Here is a 19,918-nt window from a genome sequence, read left to right on the forward strand (position 1 = left end):
AGTCAATTCTTCTGTACAAAATAGGGGATGATGTTATTTGCTAAAACTTAAACACAATTTAAAATTATATGCTACTTTGTTTGAACATTATGTATATTGAACCCAAGACATTTGTATAAAAAGTGAGTTTAAAAACTGTTTACAAAAAATCTGTAGGGTCGCAAACGTGCAAACATTACAATTCTGCAAAGATAGAAAGGTGAACAAGGGTCACGCTGAGATAACAGCGTCCCTTCCGTCTAAATATACATTATTGTCCATCAGTGCCCCTTACAGACGTCGGGATGGCGGGACGTATCAAAACATTCTACCTACTGTTCCTTCTCGTTGTTTTCGCGATAAAAAATGGTTTTAGTGAATATGTTGCAATGGACGAGGACATTACCGAAGCATCACAAGCTCTGTCCCTAATTACGAAGTACCATGCCAAGTATAAAGGAATGGCGGAAAATAATATAGACAACCTCATTAAGAGTAATCCTTCGTTAGAAAAATTGATGGTGAAAGGTGAGTGAATGTGAATTAATTTATTTATTTGGAACCTCCGTGGATCGTTGCAAGTAGCTAGTATAGAAATCAATCAATAACTGTGCCGTATTGTAGACTTTTGATAAGTTTTAACAGTTAATACGTGATGTTTGTTTTTACCTTAGGTATTTTTTACAAATGTTAGTTAAACGACTGAACTAATTTCTATGAAATTTTGCATATAAGTAGTTAAGTAAGTCTTCACGAAAGCCACTGAACTTATTTTGATAAAATTCTACTTATAGATTAAAAAACTTATAAGAAAATAATATCACAAATATTTTCCAGCCAAAGGACCACTGCAAATGAGGTTATTGGAATGGACAGATGTGGTCGGTCAGATAGCACTGCTCGACCAGCAGTTGAACAGGTTCGTGAGGGAGACTCAGGAGTTGGAGTCCGACCTGCTAGTGGACTATGCGGAGTGGGTGGTGTCACATGACCATTCAGCAGTTGCCGGACTCATGGAGAGGATGCGAACGCTCGTCAGTCCCCTGTTCGGGAGCCAGGGACTTCTACAACTAGTCTACAAGTTTACGGTATGTAACTACTTTAGATTCTTTAGTATGTTACTTATAATATAGTGCGTTTTTCTTCTTTCTATCACACGTTGGAGCCAAAATGGTCCCGTACAGGATTCAGAGGACTTTTTCTTCCTCAGACCCTCCGATTGTGGAATGAACTCCCTGCCGGTTTTCCCAGTAGGCTACAATATGGGATACTTCAAGAAGGAAGTAAATAGGTTTCTTGAGGGTCGGCAAAGCGCATGTAATGCCCCAAGTGTTACAAGCGTTCATAGGCCACGGTAACCATCTACCATCAGGTGGGCCGTGTGCTAAAAAAAAATTGTGGACGGTCACCGGTTGCTGAAGAGACACTGGATATTATCAAATCGTTTACTCTTTGCGAGTTAATGCGTATAACTAACATTTAATCTGCACTTTCGCCTCCAGTGAAAATACGTGATCAATCACCATTAGCTGTTCGTATGTGTGTGTTGTTTTTTTTATATTGTTTATAGATGTTTCTACTCAACATTGACAGCGGTTCGTATTGTTTACTTTATTCATACGAACGGTAGTTTGCGACCAAAGATTGTGCACGCATTCGTAATTTAACAAGACGTTTCCACTCACGACTGGTGGCGATAAAGAAGTATCTAGTAACAGTGGGAGCTTGTCAACATTAGGTGTTATTTTGGAGACCCCAGATCTTAGTATTTTTGAATGAAAATCGTTCTTCTTCGTTACGTTGTATGATTGGCTTGTAACTATTAGACGATCCAAACTCCTAGCTATTTCATATTGAGTACGTTTTGAAAAACAAAGTACCCAATAAACAGAAAAAACTTGGAACCACTCGACCAGCGAGACAGTGCATTCGAAGTAAATAAAGCATTTATCGAAGTGAAATAATGAATCAATTTGATTACATTCTTCACTCGGCCAGGATGTAAACAACTCCAAAGTATGTTGCTGCATACATTTTGTTTGCCTTATAAATGCCTCGGGGACGAGATTCGATGTTATCTCAAGCGTTTGAATAACCAAACACTAATCACAATCAACGCAGGCTTCTGTTTTATTATATTTTCAGCCATGGTTGTCCCACTGCAGGGCAAAGGCCTCCCTACTCGTAGGGAGGCCTTTGTCCTGCCCTTCTTCTATTACATAACCATTTATTAACTTTTTAACAAGGAAGTGAAATTATCGTATTAATTTTCTTCTCCTCTAATAATATCTTTTGATTTATTTCGTTGCGGTATCTAAGATTGTCATTCATGTCCCTGGGACGCGCCGGATTTCAGTGTTTCGGTGTTTACATGGTTTCTACTGTAGATCCTATTTTACAGGAGTTGCAGCGTTAAGGGAGATTGTGGCATATGCGAAGGTCTTATAAAAAAAATATTGTCCTTAACACTCCTGCATAAAATATGCATTTAATGTTTCAAGTTTCATATACAGATAAGCTGTCTGTAATAAGACCTCATGTTAGCAAAATTGTTTCTTTGAATCGCTTAAATGCAAGGTTGCAGTAATTATGATCCACGCAATGTAGGTACCTACAGTAAATAGTCTGATTAACAATGAACTATAAAAATAAGCGAGATTTATTCCTTTTGCATTGTTGGTGTTTCAATAATGCTGGAGACTCGATAAGGAGTAAACTTATTAAAACATTATCTAAATAAAAAAAATGCATGCTAATCATAATAAAGTAGTATTTTTTAAATAGTATCCTATCGGAATGTTTAGTTACACTAACTAGTCAGTTTTATTTATTTATAAGAAACTACATATTATATACATTCAAAGTAGAAAAATACAGAGATACAGACTAGTGTTTCCATCAATTAAAGATATGCACAGTATTCAAGTATAATGTATGTGACAATGAGTACAGTAACGTGCCCACTAAATGAGAATACAATGAGTTTAACTAGCAACATAGCAATCAGATAATAATAAAATAATATATTAAAAATGTATAGCAGAATTATTATTATTATACTAACTTGATGAACTAACATCTACTTTACTGCCATTAACATATTACTTTTGCTCTAACATACCTTAATAAAAATTCCAACACAAAAACTATTTTATCGTAAAGGGTCCAAAGTATGTTATCGTACGACAAAAGAAATGGAAAGTGTTCCAAAGTCTGTTTGTTTGTTGACAATACGAGGGCGCGGGTAAACGCGTGCTTAACGACGGAGCAGTGTTGCCAGACACACTAACCATTTGCCTCAATCGCGGACTTTAACTATACAAATTATAACAAATATTAAATAATTTCGTCTAAAATTGTTTTGTACATATAACGACATTTATTTTTGTTCTTATTATATTATTCTGAATTAATTATTATATTTATCTATTAATTGTATTTAAACAGAAACCGATGACAGATAAAAGTAATTACAACAGTAACTGTATCTATAGTTAAGAACAACTTTCACTAACATTTTGGTAAATAAGGTCCCACCAATGAGAACGCTCTGAGATAAAGAAACGGTAAAATATATTAAAGTTGCTCGGTCAGTTCTACGGTATCACACCACTGAGTCAGTGCTTAGACGCGTTATTGAATTAATGTAATAACTCATACGAAGTATACGAAAAGTAACTTCTAAGTTATTTTTTAATATTTTTTTTTCTTGTAAAGATTTAATAGTGAATGTAATTGTTGCGTTATTGGTAATTTGTGTTGTGTGTTGGCAACCCCACGACCTCGAGTGAGCTACATCAGTGGGTGCGCGTCAGCCGCCATGTCCGTTCGACGCTTGCGCAGCTTTCGCGTCCTTCTTGTTGTACTCGTATTCGCGAACACATCGCGTGCACTCGTTGACGAGGTCCTCGACGTCCTCAAACTAGGTAAAGAAGTTGGTGAAGAGGTGCTCAACTCCTGGGATGTGTTCGGGAAACCTTTCAATGCGACCGGCGGGGTGGACCTGCCGGTGGTCCGCCGGCGAGAGCGGGAGATTATGGCGCGACTCGCGGTCGTCTCGCGATCGATAGAAAAATTAGAAATTAGTGTACAGAAAGTTGGTGATATAGCATTATTCTTAGCCAAGAAGGGAAACAAGCCGACTAGGCTGGAGCTGCGGCTGCACGAGATGTCAGACCTGTTGAATCGTGTCGCGTGGTCCAACAGACAGATGCGGGAGTACGTAGGTCAGCAGGAGAACCTGGAGCGAAGTACTTTGCAGGACTTCGCGGAGTGGTGTGTGTCGCATGACCCGGGCGCACTGCCGGGGCTGCTGGAGAGAGTGCACGCGTTGGTGGTTCCTCCTCACAAGAACTTGTTGGGCCGAGGTCTACTACAGCTGATTATGGATGACTTGACGGTTTGTAAATACAATTACACAACAATTTATGAGGCAATTGGGTGCATTTCCGTTAACGATGCTTAGGAACGAACGCTACATCATAAAACAGGCATGAATGGTCAGTACGTATCATTATTAGCTGTAGCAGCGGTCATGCGGGTATTATAATGTAACATTGATTAAAGAGAGGCTTCGTTGTCAATGCCAACTGTTACGTGACTCACACGCAACAGAACGAAACATAAGTACAATTTAGCTTCACAATATTAGTTTTATACATATCTTCATGTCCAATGACACAGATTTAGGAGTAATGGAATTAGTTCTAGTACCGCCAAGGTCTTACTTAAGTACTTTCACTGTTACAACACCCTCTTGCTCGAGTGATTTTATGCAGTACTACAAAAGTTACTACAATATTATTTTATTTATACTTATAATGAGGCAATGAGTAAATACTTTAAAATTTGTTTATGCAAATATTGTCAAAGCCGGAATTGTTAATAGTGTAATAAATAAGAGGCACACAAGAAACCGGTCGATGTTTTTAGACCACCTTCGTCTTAAGTAAATATAATTTACATAACTGACGACAAATTCGTGGTAAATCTGAAAATCTGAATACACTGCCATCAACAGAACAGACGGTAGTTATAAAATTCCTAAACTAATTTTAATTTCAACGCCTTTGTCAGCCTACTTAAAGATCATGAATAAAACGGTACACTATTTTCAAAACGAATGTAGACTGTAGAAAGTATAAAAACATACACATGTCACACAAAAGATGATTGGCTAACCGTAAAGGATGACTCATAAAAGGTTCAAACAACTCTGTCTGGGCCGGGGCTCCACTCGGCTGGTCCTAATAACTGTATCCTTGAAACAATTGACACTCAAACTCCTTCGTCACCGCTTTGTACCCAGTGTGATTTGACCGCGACTCACATTTATTTGAACTTTACGCCCCTCTCAAAGGATGTGGGAACAAAATTTTATGTAGATACGTTTTATTTGTTTGTTACTGATAGCTATATGTCGGTTATATTTTTATTACATTACATATGCTAAATCGACTATCAAATAGTCTAACATTGTTTAGTTTTGTATAGATAAGAAACTTTTAATTAAAACTGATGCTTGTTAAATAATGTAAGTTTGGCTTTGTGTTTGGCATAAAGTCAATGACTCATATACGCGCTATGTAAGAAAGTATACAACGGAAAATAAGACATTTTTGCCAATGATTCATGTAATAACTGTCTGTGCGATGGTTTACAGATAATGGAACATCGCTGGGAAAGAATCCTTAGCTCTGAGCAAATGAGAATTTTAATGGAAAAAAGGATTCAGAGTAATAATAGGTTTTCCGTGTTACAATCACAAAGTACATAATATTATGCCGTGAGAAATGTATTGAGCAATAACTTGTAGAGTTGTGAGAACTCTGTCATCGATTGAAAGGAAAAAAATATGACGCGTGGCGTGTCGGTTGTTACGCGAGTTAAAGTTATATAGAACGATGAGAAAATCATACAAGATGTTCTAGGGCCATTCAAATGATATAACTCCTAACTGACGAACTCAGAGACATTTAATGACTTACTTACTACTTAAAACTATTTCTTAGCAACGATTTTGTATCGAAAACAATTGCTAAGACTGGGTTAAGTAAACATTAAATGACTCTTGAGTACGGTGGTAAGTTACACATTATATTTTTGCATTTTATAAATTGAAAAAAGTGTCACCACATTATGAAGGTCACTGCAGTAACGGGACAAAGCTGGTGACATAATAATAAATCTATACAAATAATTGATTCCAAGAATTCGTCGGATTAGATAAGGTATTGTAAGTTTACGTATCAGAAGAGAATCAATGTCATCCATTGATGTGGGTTAAACAATGGAGTTTAGGAGTTCCGATAAAGTTGGGAGGATGTGATAAAGGTCGTATCGTGTCCTGTGATACTTCCCTTACCAGGGTTGGCATTGACCTGCCGTATCGTCGGAACACAGTACTGACACAAGGTTTTATTTTACGCCTATTGAGAAGACAGGCCATATTTGTAGGTAGACTAGCTGACCCAGCAAACTTCGTACAGCCTCAAACATAGAATCAGGTCAATCAATTCAGGTCAGTTACGTGTACATTTGTATACCTACGTGCAATAAGCAAAGTAGCAAGCCTTGTAGATTTCCAGTAAACCTTTAACAAAATCAGGTTTCAAGTACCAAGGAGATATCGTATTTATTATAAGTAGTAAGTACGTAGGTACGGAAACTGTCTTTGTGCGTAAACCTGTTTTGTCAGTACATGACTGCGATTATGTACTTTGATCGTAAGTTAAAATTGATGAGGCAAAAAGCATTGAAAACGTATTACAGAAGGATGTTTTTTCTTTAAGTTTTGTTAAGTATTTTTTTCCTTCATATTTTTTTTATGGTAAGTATGTATAAGCCGGCAAACAAGCAGACGTGTCACTTGATGGTAGGGCCAGAGGCTATAGAAGTGCATTGCCGGCTTTTGGGCGTTAGGAGTTTAAGGGCTGTTGGGGAATCGGGGTTTGGGAAAATTAGGGAGGGGGTAATTGGACCTTCGGTAAACTCACTCACAACGAAACACAACGCAAGCTTTGTTTCACGTCGGTTTTCTGTGAGACCGTAGTATCACTCGGGTTAAGCATGAGTCTCCCACACTTAAATGTAAAATGCCTTGAAAATCGGACGATGTTAGAGACAAAGAGCTAGAATACGTCATAGTGCAAAGATAAGATGACTCTAAATAGCTTGTTAGGCACGTTCTTGCCTATTAGCAGAAATCTTGGCGACACTTTAATCCGTGCCTCAAATGTTTCTAGGAAAACGGAAGAACTGTTTTATTTCTTTGTCTTACGAGTAAGATATGTAATGTTTGTGTCATCGGTGACACAATGGTAGGGTTATTTTTATAATAATATTGACGACATTACCTAATTATCTACTTATATAGGAGGACACCCGCGTTGGTCTGATTAGTTTGAGACAAATTAAAAGACGATTGAACGGTGCTTAGTTTGTTTTCCTGTAGATTATTTATTTTAAAGCAAGTGATAAAAAGCATTGTTTTTTAGATTTTCTAGATTGCACTCAAAAACACAGATTGTAAGTTAGATAATAATTAGGTAAATTTGCATAGACAGTATATCGTGACGTCATCACTTAATGGAGCGCCCCCCCCAGTAAAATGACACCCGCCCGCCGACCGGTAACGTAGTAATTGGCGCTTCCTCATAACGCACAACACTATACCAGTGTCGTATCAATGATAATATTGTTTTACCGGCACGGGCCGTAGGGGTGTCACTTGTAACTTGTTTGTAACGTTCTTAATTCTGTAGTAAACTTTGTGTGGGGCGTTCTCACTGTCACAACCACCACTAAACCATGTGTTAACTAAAAGTAATTTAGCGTGACGTAACACCTAAACTAACCCCTTACTTGTACTATTAGGTGTCACTTATAAATCTATATGTCGTTACATGTCACCTATCTTAGCTTAAGGATTCTTTAAAATTTAGGAAAAATTGGGGAAAACAGGCATTGGTCTCTAAAAGTGCCTTTGTTTGTCGTTTAAATGGATGACATAAGTTTAGTAACAATGCGGTAACATTGTAAAGTAATAATTTACATTATAATGGTAACCAATTACGTGATTATGTGCAGTTATGTAGTGTCGACGCTAATTCATTCAGTATTGGAATCAGTGTTCCGTTCACATTTGCTTAGTTCTACAAAATCTATCAAATAAAAGACTAAGGACTCAGTTTATCGAGTCGTTGACAATGATTGCATGTTTTGTTTTTATTGCTGCCTAGTACCTATCGTTATTTTAAGACGTGATTGTCAATCAGAGCACGCTCACTCAATGAATAAGTTTCTAGAATTTCAATTTTTGTATTACTAAGAGCTTTTGCTACGAATGAGTCAGTCCGGAAGCACGGATTTTACGTACAGATTTCCAAGACCTGTTTCTAAGTAAATATAATTCACAGAACTTGACAAAGAAAACACAAGTATGTTTGTTATTCCGACATGTGTGTAAAAAATATAACGCATGCGACATATTGCGCGGGAGTTGCCAGCTGACACCGCACATGTAATGAGAAAATAATAATAACAATGCTACTGTTACCAACTTAAGCGTGTAACTTAGGTTACGCTATTTTAAATTCTATTCCAACGCGACAAGAGTCAAAACAGGCACAAATTTATTGTAGCCGAGTTAGGAGTATTAACATGCGGGTACGTAGGGATGGGGACCGACGAAAGCGTACCTAATCGATATCGATACAGTTTGTTTAGATGTGACAAGTGATATGGGTAGCTGTAGCGAATGTATATATAATATTTCACGCGATAGGTACGGATGAAATTGTTCTAATATTAAATTATACAACTACTAAAAAAATATAATACTTTCGATATGTTATTTTCAATTGTTTCCAAAATTATAACACAATTAAAATAAAACGACGACACGATAAACAATCGAAAGGTCTTGTGGTATAAACAATTAAACGGACTCATGGTGACTCCCGATAAAGAGTCATGCTAATTTTATTAAAACGTTTTAAGGACAAATACGAAAGAAAATTAACAAAAGGCTGATCGATGCGTATAGCCTTTCATTCGCAGTTGTCATGACATTCGGGTAAAACGTATCGTGTCAGCTTTTATTTTAAAATAATACGCATCGATAGCGGTTATCGACCTCTCGCACACCACTAGAGCGACCCCACTCGCCGCGTTCCGTCGGTCCCCTCACTTCGCGGCAGTCAGTGTAACTCGTGCCGCGTCACAAAACGTTTCACTTACAGTGCCACAATGAGAATAGCAGCGCTTTTTGCGCTGTTTGCGATCGGCTTAGCAACCGAGCTTACGCCGACGGATTTAGTACGACAAAAGTTTTACGATCTAGAAGAGGAGCTATGGAGGAATGTGACGGACCCTTCGTGGAGGGACTCCGGCCTTGGCGGGGACGTCGAACTAACAAAGGCATTCTTCGCTTTGAACGAGCAAATCGAGTTAATACCAAGGCCTAAGAGACTCACATTAAAATCGTGGTTATGGAATAAAGTGTCAGAAAAGCTGCAGGTCGTTGATGGGTTCTATATGAACTTTATGGAGTTTGTGAGGCACCAGGCGACACCGGGTGCGGTGCCAGCACCAGTTAAAGAATGGCTGGATATGGCAGAATCTATTCTGATGGACCCGAAGACCTCGGTAGCTCAAGCAGTGAGGAAGATTCATGGATTCTTGGAGCACGGGGATATATTCCGATCAGTAGTTCAGGTAAAGTGGTTAATAATACCCAAATATAGGGTACAATGACAACAATGGGAAATTGAATAACGAGAAACGTTTAGTTGGTGTCTTACTTGCTAATCGCACAACAATAGACATGTTTACATTTTCGATGTAATAACACAATTATTTTTTGGAGAACGTCGCATTTATATCTTGTTTGTGTTTAAGTTAATTGTGTAATCGTTTTGTTCGTGTTGATTGTGGTGCCCTCATTATTCGTTACGCCGAATATTTTGAATACTTAAGCAGGTTTTAAATGAATTAGCAGGAATCATTTATAATGTCGGAAAGTGATAATGAAATATCGGTGTTTCTGCACACTCAATAAACACCAAAAACAAGTGTACATAAGTATTATAAATAATATAAATTGAGGTCGCAATTTAGTGTTATAAAACGCGCGAGAATGCTGACGATACTCGTTCTAGTAATTGTAGTAAGGACGTAACTAGAAAGTGACATGTAACATTATTTATAACTGTTACTAAACGGCAGACGTATTGTTCAAAACAGGACAACAATTCTAACAGCACTCGCTAATTATATTAGGTAATACTTATTTATTGCCATAAACAAAGAACCGTGATTAATTGCTATAGGAATGTCTCATTTACAAATGATGTATTCCGTCAATTATCCCTTATAAGTTCATGATTCTGTTTACTTGGTATGTCTTGCAACACTACACATCTGTACCTACTGCATAATTAACTATTTGCATGCCCGTGCACAATAAGTATCCTGTGACAGTCTGTGTACGTGCCAGATTTCATTTGAATACGTGCATCAGTTTTAAATAAAAGGAGTAACAGATAAACGTACAATGCTTAAAATTCGAACATTACCTAAGAGCTATATTATAACACCCGTATACAAAAAAAAGAAATAGCATAAAAAAAATTCAAAGTGCAGCAAAAAATAACACAAAAAATAACATTATTGTAAATAGTATTGCATTTTTTGTGAGGTTGTATAGATAAGGGGGATATAGTATCAACTTATTTATATTTATGGCGGCGGATGTCATTAGATATGACACTCACACACACTCTAACATCAGCAGTGTACATATGACCTTAACAAATACCAAACACTAACCCTACAGTGATTCGCAATCATTAATCGACTTCCCAAAAAGGAGGAGGTTCTCATACTTTCATAAATTAGTGTTCATTTCATATAACGTTTATGTCTAAAGTCTAGAAACTCATTACACTGATGTTTGTATAACGACAATTGAGCAACTGAGGCTAATTAGCTTAATTAATCATGATTAGTTTTATGAGGACAGTGCGTGACTGGTACTAAACATTTTTACTCCGTATCTCACAATTATAAACTTCAATCAACATAGGGATACAGACTTTATTCCCTTTGTTATAGGGATCAAAGTCTTGTTGCAAATTGTATTACGAATTTCTAGCATAATATTCAATGGAATAAAACAACAAAAAACATGTTTTCTCAGTGTCAATAACAGGAAAACTGCCAAAGAAAGCCATTTTATAGTCATGAATATTAAGTTTATACCTAAATATCCAATTATTAATACTGTTACACATTATCAATATATTAATTTAGGTACTTATACATTGACTAAATGGTGACTTCATTTCGGTTCCTTTTTTGTTGTGTTATCATTACACGTTTATTTTGTTTGCCCATCCGAACAATCGACTAGTTATTTTGAATAGATTACGAGAAACTGTATCACTACAAGAACAATAATATTTTCACTAGATCGTTATAAGCATTTACAAAAACTAAAGTAATCATTGGCCTGTTTTGTAAAATATTTTTTCTATACTAGGAAAAACATCTGTAGACCGGTTTCTCAATCTCATCTCATTAAATTCACACAAAACTAAGAACATAATATACATATAAAGCACTAAAACTTTCCTCATGAATCATCCTATACATTAGTGAACCGTATCAAATACTGTTGAGTAGTTTTTGAGTTCAAACAAAATGTTTGATATATATTTACATGTACATAATTAATTCCAGGAGGAGGATTCGGACGTGTGTGACCTGCAGATGTCTCCGCACCAGCTTATATACGATATGTACAACACCATAGCACTGACTGAGATCAAGGGTTACGCCATGATGCAGTTCTCTTGGATGCTGCTGAGGATATATGGAAGAGGTGAGCTTTATATGCAGCCAATAGAACAATTTGTACATCTGTTGTGGTGTGGTCGCTGTATAGTCTATACATAATACATATAATGCCAGCTGCGAATATAATGACAATTATAATAATTACAAAGCCCGTATAATAATACCAAGCAGATGTGTGCAATCAGTTTTATAATACGATCGTGAGGGACTATAGTAATTGGTTAGGCAATTGAGAGCTTTAAAGTGTAAATCGATTTTTAAAATAGGGTAGAAGTTTCGATAGAGGTTTGTGTTCTGGTTTCAAATAATAATGAACTTAGTTTAATGTTTATCTCAATTCGTGATTCGAAAGGAAGATTTTATAAACCTAGTTAGTTATTTAGGAATAATACGGTTAAAGTGTTTACAGTCAAGAGTATAATAAGTAAAATCATTCATTCAACCATACCTAGTATCAATTAAGTGATTGATTGAAATGCTACAAACATATTCACGAGTACTCGAGTACTCGTACTAGGAAATCAGTGTCATTCATCGGTACTGTGAAAGTAACACATGTCATACGCGTGAAAACGCTAGAAAATTCGTGTAAGCAAACTTGAACTTTAATGCGATTAACGATAAAGTTGAAACTTGATCAGAAGCAATATATTAAAAGAGATTTATGAAAATGAAAATCAACTTAATCCCTATAAAGACATAAGATTGAATTTTGAACACAGAATTAGTTTAAAATATACTGTGACTTTATATGAAAACCGTGAATCATGAGTTTGATGCGTCAAACAGGCAGTTGCACTTGTGCGATATCAACAAAATGATATGCAAAAATACAGAATTAAATAAGCTCTTTCCTGCATAAATGCATTGAGTTTTTAACAAAGGGTGTACATTGCTATAAAAACTATTAAACTAACATATTGTCACGCCTGTGTTCCCTAAATTGTAAGTAGAAATAAAGCCTGGTAGGGCAACCTCTTTGAAGTTAAACTAGTAGTAAAAGGAAATAACAACTTATCAGGAAGTGAATAAGTAATATTATTCATTGGACTTCTTCTATCGTATGGTGTGCATACCAATCGATATACAAGGCAAGAATAATGTACAACAGACAGCACCACCTTGATTAAGTATTAAATATTTTGATTTCTTACAACAGCCCAGAAATTTACTTAAAGGGTTGTTAGAAAAATAGTATTCTAATATATTTTTGCATTAACTTAAAATCACATTTGTGATATAATAATAAATAGTCGGCTTCATTAAAACCAAACAACAATAATATTTATTGTAAAAAAGGTATATTGCACTTTGTGATACTGAGTAATGACGCAATTAAAACCTATACCTACATTAGCACACATATAGGTAAACTATGTTCTCCGCAAAACAATAACAACAGGGATAGATTAATTACCTACTATTATTACCTACGTTTTAGCAAAATAATATAGAACATGATATAGTTGTGTATAAATATGGCACATTTGTTATTGTAGCAGAATTAGGCATGTAACTTGTATAACATTTTCAAAGGTTCGGATTTTGATTCTACATTCAGCGTGTATTGGAGGGGCTGGAAACTGACTGATAATGCATTTTGTTATCTAATTATATGTATTTAAGTGTCTATTTTGTATGTTTAAGGCAACTTCACACAAGAAGCAAGTTTGACGAGACAGAGGTATTCGGAAAGGACAGGCCAGACTGCGACGGCGGCGCGGGCAGCGCTGGCTATGTCTAAACGAGACCTGTACAGGTGCGACCCACCAGTGCACACCAGCGGTGAGTACACTCCAACACTAGTACCAAGAAGTTAGTAGTTAGGTGTAGTCTACATTGCGGGTGTCCAAATTCTTTAAGACAATAAACAGTATTAAAAGCTTTTCAACTCTTTGTCATGCTCTAAAGGAACAGCAATGTATCTAGACCAGACGAAGGTCAAACAAAACAATACTGACGACCGTGGTTCCTAATCAGTGATTTACAATTTCCAGCGACGTATGCCGAAGTGACGCGGCTGCTGCAAGGCTACGTGGAGAACGAAGTGGACATGAATGGCGACGCCACGTGCAAGGAGAACTGCGCCTTCTACACCCTCACCGAGAACCACGGCTGCTACATGGAGCAGTTCTGCTACAAGCAGGACAAGTGCAGGGGCAGGATCATCGACTGCCAGTACCTCGACTCCGACATGTGGGTCTGCCCTGCGGTGAGTCAACCTTAACTGATTCTACTGTCCCACAAACTCCCATGGAGTGTTACGATACTACAGCATATTTCAAACACAAAGAAATGCTTCACAGTTGATAATCCTCATGTAAAACTAAATTGGTCTAATTGATGTGTCGTTGTATCTTAATTATCCAGACTGATTGTACAGTTGTTATAATTAAACATGCCACATAATCACACAACGTATTCAGACAAAGAGGAAAAACCAGTTCAAAATAAAACGAAGTAAAAACCAAACTTTGTTTGTTACTTTTATAGAGTGAACTGTAGTGGCAGTCGCCCTGACCTCGTTTGTAAACAAACGAATCACGATAAATCATCACGAACAAATAATATAGAATAGATATCAGAGTAAATGTGTTTGTTTTAATGTTACAGAGTCGACACAGCCAGAGGCGGTACGAATGGATCGAGTATGAGAACGGACGCACACTGGGCAGGGTCGGTAGCTGCAGACTCGGGGCAACCAAAGTGAGAACTCCTTACACTACCTGCATTATTCTCATAAAGTCATAACTATTTACAAAAGTTTTCATATTGGTATCAAACAGGTCTTAAGAAGAGTAATAATGAAACTGCGCGGCTTATCTACCGCGTAGCAGAATAGTTAATGAGGTCAAATGATTAAGGAAACAAATCAAAAAGCAAACGCGATAGCAAGACTTCTCACTGATTACTCGGATAGACTTTAGAGCAAACGTTATATAATTACTAGGAATCAATCACAGCTGAATGTATAATTTTGAAGTAAATATGTATATATGTATGTATGTATATTATACATGTATCTGATTTAATGTATACTAGTTCCAAAGCTAGTGTTACGATACAGTGGCTATGTCCAGGTGGACTCGTGGTGGCGTTGGCTATTCTGGCACTGTTCATACTGCATGTGCCTGTGCGATGACGCGACCGGCTCCCACCGCTTCTTCAGCCTCCGGGAAGCGAAGGCAGACATCAGCAACAACAAGTTAGTCCCTTAAATGTCCGGGTCACCCGCACACTTTTAGGGACACCCCCCCCCCCCCTTCATACCCATATCAATCAAATGATCAGATTATAATGAAAATTTTTCGTTCAAAGGTCGACTCCTGGTGGAGATGGACACTAACACACTGCTCGTATTGCTTTTGTCTATGCGAGGACGAAGCCAGCGTGGCTGAACGTTTCTTCAGTTTACGAGAAGTGTTGGCAGATATTAATGAAAACAAGTCAGTACTCGGGGAAGCGTAACTAACACGGGACTGAAACCAACATTATGTCATTCCATTGGCTTACGTTGTAAATACGGCTTACAGAAATAATTGAAAGCGCAGTGTACCGATTATGCTTAATATTCCGTGTGCCATTCTACCTACTGACATTCTCTCTAGTGTTAACAGCATGGGTGCGGGTGATCTAATGCTTAGTTCACACTGTAGGACCGCACTAACATCAAGTTTATGTTCTAGGGTAGTGACAGGAATGCGGCTCGTGAAGCTTGGAAAAGTGTTCCACATCCAGATCTATCAAGGCAAACTGGTTGAACGAGGGTTCGTGGAGTCCTCGGAGGAGGTGCTGGCCCAAGCGTTCGACCCCGAGCAAGCTGGAGTGCTGGAGGGTGTGGACTACCACACGCTGACATACGAGAGGAGAGCCATTGACTTGGACGAGTTGGATTCACCTTCTGGTCACGTCTTAACTGGAGCCAGGTGAGAAGAAAACCAACAAACAAAAATAAGATTTACTCTACCCCTACTATTTGATTCTGTATAAAACTCATGTAAACGATTACTTTTACAGATTCCGGATGATCGGTGCCCATCTACATTTCGAGATTCGAGCTACTCCGTTCAACTATACCACAGGAAAACTTCACCCAGAAAAGAGTCAATGGATCAGTAACGACAACACTGAAGGATCACACACACCGAGGTAAGCAGCACTTTGCTACAACAATTGTATATGACGAGAGATACTTTTCTTTTAACAATTTAGTGTACTAGAAAAGCATGTTTAAATCATATTATTATGTTGTAAAATTTCAGGACACGTCTAGAGTTGTACAAGCCGGACCTGCCGACTCGGTCGCACGCGGCGCTGCGCATAGACTCGCAGCACGACCAGTACATTGAGTTCACACACTCAGACTTCGACGCAGACGCCGCGCAGAGCACCGTGCCCTTCATTGACGTGCAGCCTGTGGTGCCTTCCAAAGGTAACTAACTAACAATTGGTTCTAGTAACACAAGTTTGGTGGGGATAGGTTAAATGACTGTGTGAATGTTGTTTCCAGCCCTCAATACCAAAGGCGCTACCTTACTGAGCGGCGCCGGGCTATACCACAGAGGAGCTCGCGGCTCCGGCGGCTTCATCGGCGTGAAGGTCATCACCTACGACTACTCCAAACACGTGAAAGCAGAACCACCCCCGTCAGAGTTCGTTGACGAATCGGAGACAACCGAATTTGTGCCTATCGTCAACTAGATACGTTTTAATTTCATATACTCATTTTATTTTGTAATGTAGCGTAATTGTGACTTTTGATAATACGTATTTTTTAAGTCCTGTACTGAGTTTTATTTCGTATTAAATAAATGGTATGCGTACAATGGTAGAGTATGTACAATAGGGATGTTAATATCAAACAAGATAACATTACGTTGGCTGTTTACATTCATGACTGTGGCAGAGGGAGGTAAACATTTTAGTTCATGGAAACTGTATTCGCCGCGTGGAAAATAACAATATTTTACTCTATAATAAAAATCTTCTTTTATTTCCAATAATGTGATCTTGTTTGCGCATGTATCGTCTCGATAGAAAATAGATCGTTTATCTGCAGTTTTCTAGTCTACATACAACTCCAAATATGAACAATAAATATTATAAGGTACGGGTTGGTCTTTGTTATTCATTCACTTCTATGATGCACCGAACAAGTCCTTAATTTTCTTAACAACCAACTATGTGGTTCTACTTCACTCCTTCCTTCTTCTTATTTGTCATAGAAACAGTGTTTCACGTAGATCATTGGTTAATTAACATCTCTTTGTTACTGCACATTAAAATTGAGAATACCGACATGCACACAAATACTAGGCCTGTTCTAACTAACATAAATAAACTACATAAGGGTTTGTAAACTATTTTGTTTGTATAATAGTAATGAAAACGCTACGCGTTACGTTACGTTATTGTTTACGATTAGTGACTTGCGTGTTGTGTTTTCGTAACTAGCGTTACGTTATTGTTTACGATTAGTGACTTGCGTGTTGTGTTTTCAGATGTGATCTAACTAGAGTATTAAATACGTTTTAATGATATCTGTCGCGGTTATTCACTGTGACTTGTGAAACTACGCGTGCGTAGTAAACAGTTATTAATGCAGTGTGTTGTAAAAACATAAGATTGTATTATTAACAGGTGGCAATCGTAATAGAAGACACAAATTTCTACCAAGATTGAAAGTAAGTCTTTGCACAAAAAACAGTATGTGTTATGTATAGTATTGTACCTGCACACGCAATGGATGCACGGCGAGCAGTATGTTAATGTATGTAATGTGTGTCTGTACCTGCACACGCAATGGATGCACGGCGACAGTATGTGGATGTAATGTGTGTCTGTATGCACACGCAATGGATGCACGGCGAGCAGTATGTGTATATGTATGTAGTATCTGCTGCACACGCAATGGATGCACGGCGAGCAGTATGTGTATATGTATGTAGTATGTGTGTCTGTACCTGCACGCAGTGGATGCACGGCGAGCAGTATGTGTATATGTATGTAGTATGTGTGTCTGTACCTGCACACGCAATGGATGCACGGCGAGCAGTATGTGTATATGTATGTAGTATGTGTGTCTGTACCTGCACACGCAATGGATGCACGGCGAGCAGTATGTGTATATGTATGTAGTATGTGTGTCTGTACCTGCACACGCAATGGATGCACGGCGAGCAGTATGTGTATATGTATGTAGTATGTGTGTCTGTACCTGCACACGCAGTGGATGCACGGCGAGCAGTATGTGTATATGTATGTAGTATGTGTGTCTGTACCTGCACACGCAATGGATGCACGGCGAGCAGTATGTGTATATGTATGTAGTATGTGTGTCTGTACCTGCACACGCAATGGATGCACGGCGAGCAGTATGTGTATATGTATGTAGTATGTGTGTCTGTACCTGCACACGCAATGGATGCACGGCGAGCAGTATGTGTATATGTATGTAGTATGTGTGTCTGTACCTGCACACGCAGTTGCACGGCGAGCAGTATGTGTATATGTATGTAGTATGTGTGTCTGTACCTGCACACGCAATGGATGCACGGCGAGCAGTATGTGTATATGTATGTAGTATGTGTGTCTGTACCTGCACACGCAGTGGATGCACGGCGAGCAGTATGTGTATATGTATGTAGTATGTGTGTCTGTACCTGCACACGCAGTGCACGGCGAGCAGTATGTGTATATGTATGTAGTATGTATGTACCTGCACACGCAGTGGATGCACGGCGAGCAGCGCCAGCAGGTCTGGCGGCGGCAGCACGTCTGCGGCGCGCAGCCCCATGCAGCGCACGCCGGCGCACAGGAAGGCCGCCAGGTAGCGGTGCAGCGGGAAGTGGAACGACGCCTGCATCACCTCCGTCTGACAACACACGGCACATCGTCAACAAACATCAGGAACAAACACGGCCCCGACTCTCAGTCGATAACTTGTAAAACGCTTAACCGATTTGTATCCGTAACTGCTGTGAACGTCAGTTACGGCGCCGATGGAGGGTTGAGCAGTGGCTAACATGTTGTCATTTTCACAACAAGCCTTTCTTTTTTTTTAATCAATCAAGAATTTAAAAGTTATCGACCAAGAGGGAGTGTTTGACAAAAAATAGTGCCTAACTTACGAGATAAAATGATTTCTTTATAAAGGGGAGGTCGCTATTTGTACGATTTTCGTAGATAAAAGACGCGTTGAGAATTACACTATTGTCATGATGAAAGTAAGTAATGTAGTAGTACCCGCTCCATGTGCGGCGTGGTGAAGTGCACGGCGTCGAGCCAGTCCTGCAGGTAGGTGAGCGCGGCGGCCAGCATGCGGCGGGCCAGCGGCGCGTGCGCCGGCTCCGTGAGGTGCGACAGCACGGACCACATGGGGTAGGCGGCCGCCTCCAGCTCGCACGAGAAGGCCGCGTAGTACGACGACGGCTCGAACTCGATGTGGCCGCCCACCTCGCGCACGTTCACGTTCATGCCCTGCAGCATGGACAGGAACTCGAACCACATGTCCACGAGCGCGTCGTCCTGCAGGAACAGCAGCGCCACGCTCTTGTGCGACAGCACGTTGTTGAAGTCCGACACCAGCGGCCAGTAGCAGTGCTCCTTCATCACGCGCCGCGTGCAGTCGATCACGTAGTGGAAGTTGTGCTCGGGGTCGTGCAGCGAGTTCTGCACGAGGATCTTGCCCATCATGAGGCGCAGCGACAGCACCATGACGTGCAGCAGATGCAGCTGCTGCACGCAGCGCAGCGCCAGCGCCTCGTTGGAGAAGAGCTGCACGGACATGTGCACGACGCGGTTGCTGAGCGTGTCGGGGTCGGCGGCCTCCTCCAGCACGAGCGGGATGCGCGCGTAGTGCAGCACGAAGGTGCGCGTGAGGTGCTCCTTGTAGTCCTGGTCCGGCAGCATGTTCAGCAGGAAGCACACCACGTTCTGCGGGAACTCGTACTTGAACGTCCAGAATATGAACTCGTCCAGCAGCGTGTTGTGTTGCAGCCGGGGGGCTAGCGCTGGTAGGTGACGATACCTGGAAATATGATGTTTTAATGAAATTAATGCGTCAAAAAAGGACGTCCAC

The 19,918-nt window shown here is 39.3% G+C and overlaps 2 protein-coding genes across 7 annotated transcripts in view; one reads left to right on the forward strand and one right to left on the reverse strand.

Annotated features, from left to right (window-relative positions):
* LOC118269043 (E3 ubiquitin-protein ligase Ubr3) overlaps positions 1-19,918 on the reverse strand; it is a 59,124-nt gene that overhangs the window by 18,179 nt on the left and 21,027 nt on the right. Inside the window, exons 6-9 of one of the 2 annotated variants that reach the window (XM_050701064.1) lie at positions 19,084-19,867; positions 18,557-18,712; positions 18,373-18,500; positions 18,056-18,311 (exon numbers count right to left, since the gene is read on the reverse strand). In XM_050701064.1, the coding sequence (XP_050557021.1) occupies positions 18,056-18,311; positions 18,373-18,500; positions 18,557-18,712; positions 19,084-19,867 (1,324 nt within the window). The remainder of the gene's footprint in view (positions 1-18,055; positions 18,312-18,372; positions 18,501-18,556; positions 18,713-19,083; positions 19,868-19,918) is intronic. The other variant, XM_050701072.1, reaches the window with a different exon arrangement.
* On the forward strand, positions 270-16,620 carry LOC118269000 (uncharacterized). 5 transcript variants are annotated; one of them, XM_035583869.2, is made up of 11 exons: positions 270-507; positions 817-1,067; positions 11,722-11,863; positions 13,486-13,623; positions 13,836-14,050; positions 14,452-14,544; positions 15,157-15,284; positions 15,525-15,764; positions 15,856-15,987; positions 16,101-16,270; positions 16,349-16,620. In XM_035583869.2, the coding sequence occupies exons 1-11, from the start codon at positions 285-287 to the stop codon at positions 16,537-16,539; spliced, it is 1,923 nt and encodes a 640-aa protein (XP_035439762.2). In that variant the 5' UTR covers positions 270-284; the 3' UTR covers positions 16,540-16,620. The 5 variants fall into 5 exon arrangements, with proteins under 5 accessions (XP_035439762.2, XP_035439759.1, XP_035439760.1 ...); XM_035583866.2 differs by lacking the exons at positions 270-507; positions 817-1,067 and adding an exon at positions 3,770-4,378; XM_035583867.2 differs by lacking the exons at positions 270-507; positions 817-1,067; positions 15,157-15,284 and adding exons at positions 3,771-4,378; positions 14,919-15,043.

The sequence above is a fragment of the Spodoptera frugiperda genome, chromosome 2, assembly GCF_023101765.2.
Source record: "Spodoptera frugiperda isolate SF20-4 chromosome 2, AGI-APGP_CSIRO_Sfru_2.0, whole genome shotgun sequence".
In the NCBI taxonomy this organism is placed as follows: Eukaryota; Metazoa; Arthropoda; class Insecta; order Lepidoptera; family Noctuidae; genus Spodoptera; species Spodoptera frugiperda.

Coding starts and splice junctions, on each gene's coding strand:
- LOC118269000 (XM_035583866.2), top strand. CDS start 3,800: ATGTCCGTTCGACGCTTGCGCAGCTTTCGCGTCCTTCTTGTTGTACTC. Junction 15,285..15,524: donor GCAGATATTAATGAAAACAA/GTCAGTACTCGG, acceptor TTTATGTTCTAG/GGTAGTGACAGGAATGCGGC. Junction 16,271..16,348: donor GCCTGTGGTGCCTTCCAAAG/GTAACTAACTAA, acceptor TGTTGTTTCCAG/CCCTCAATACCAAAGGCGCT.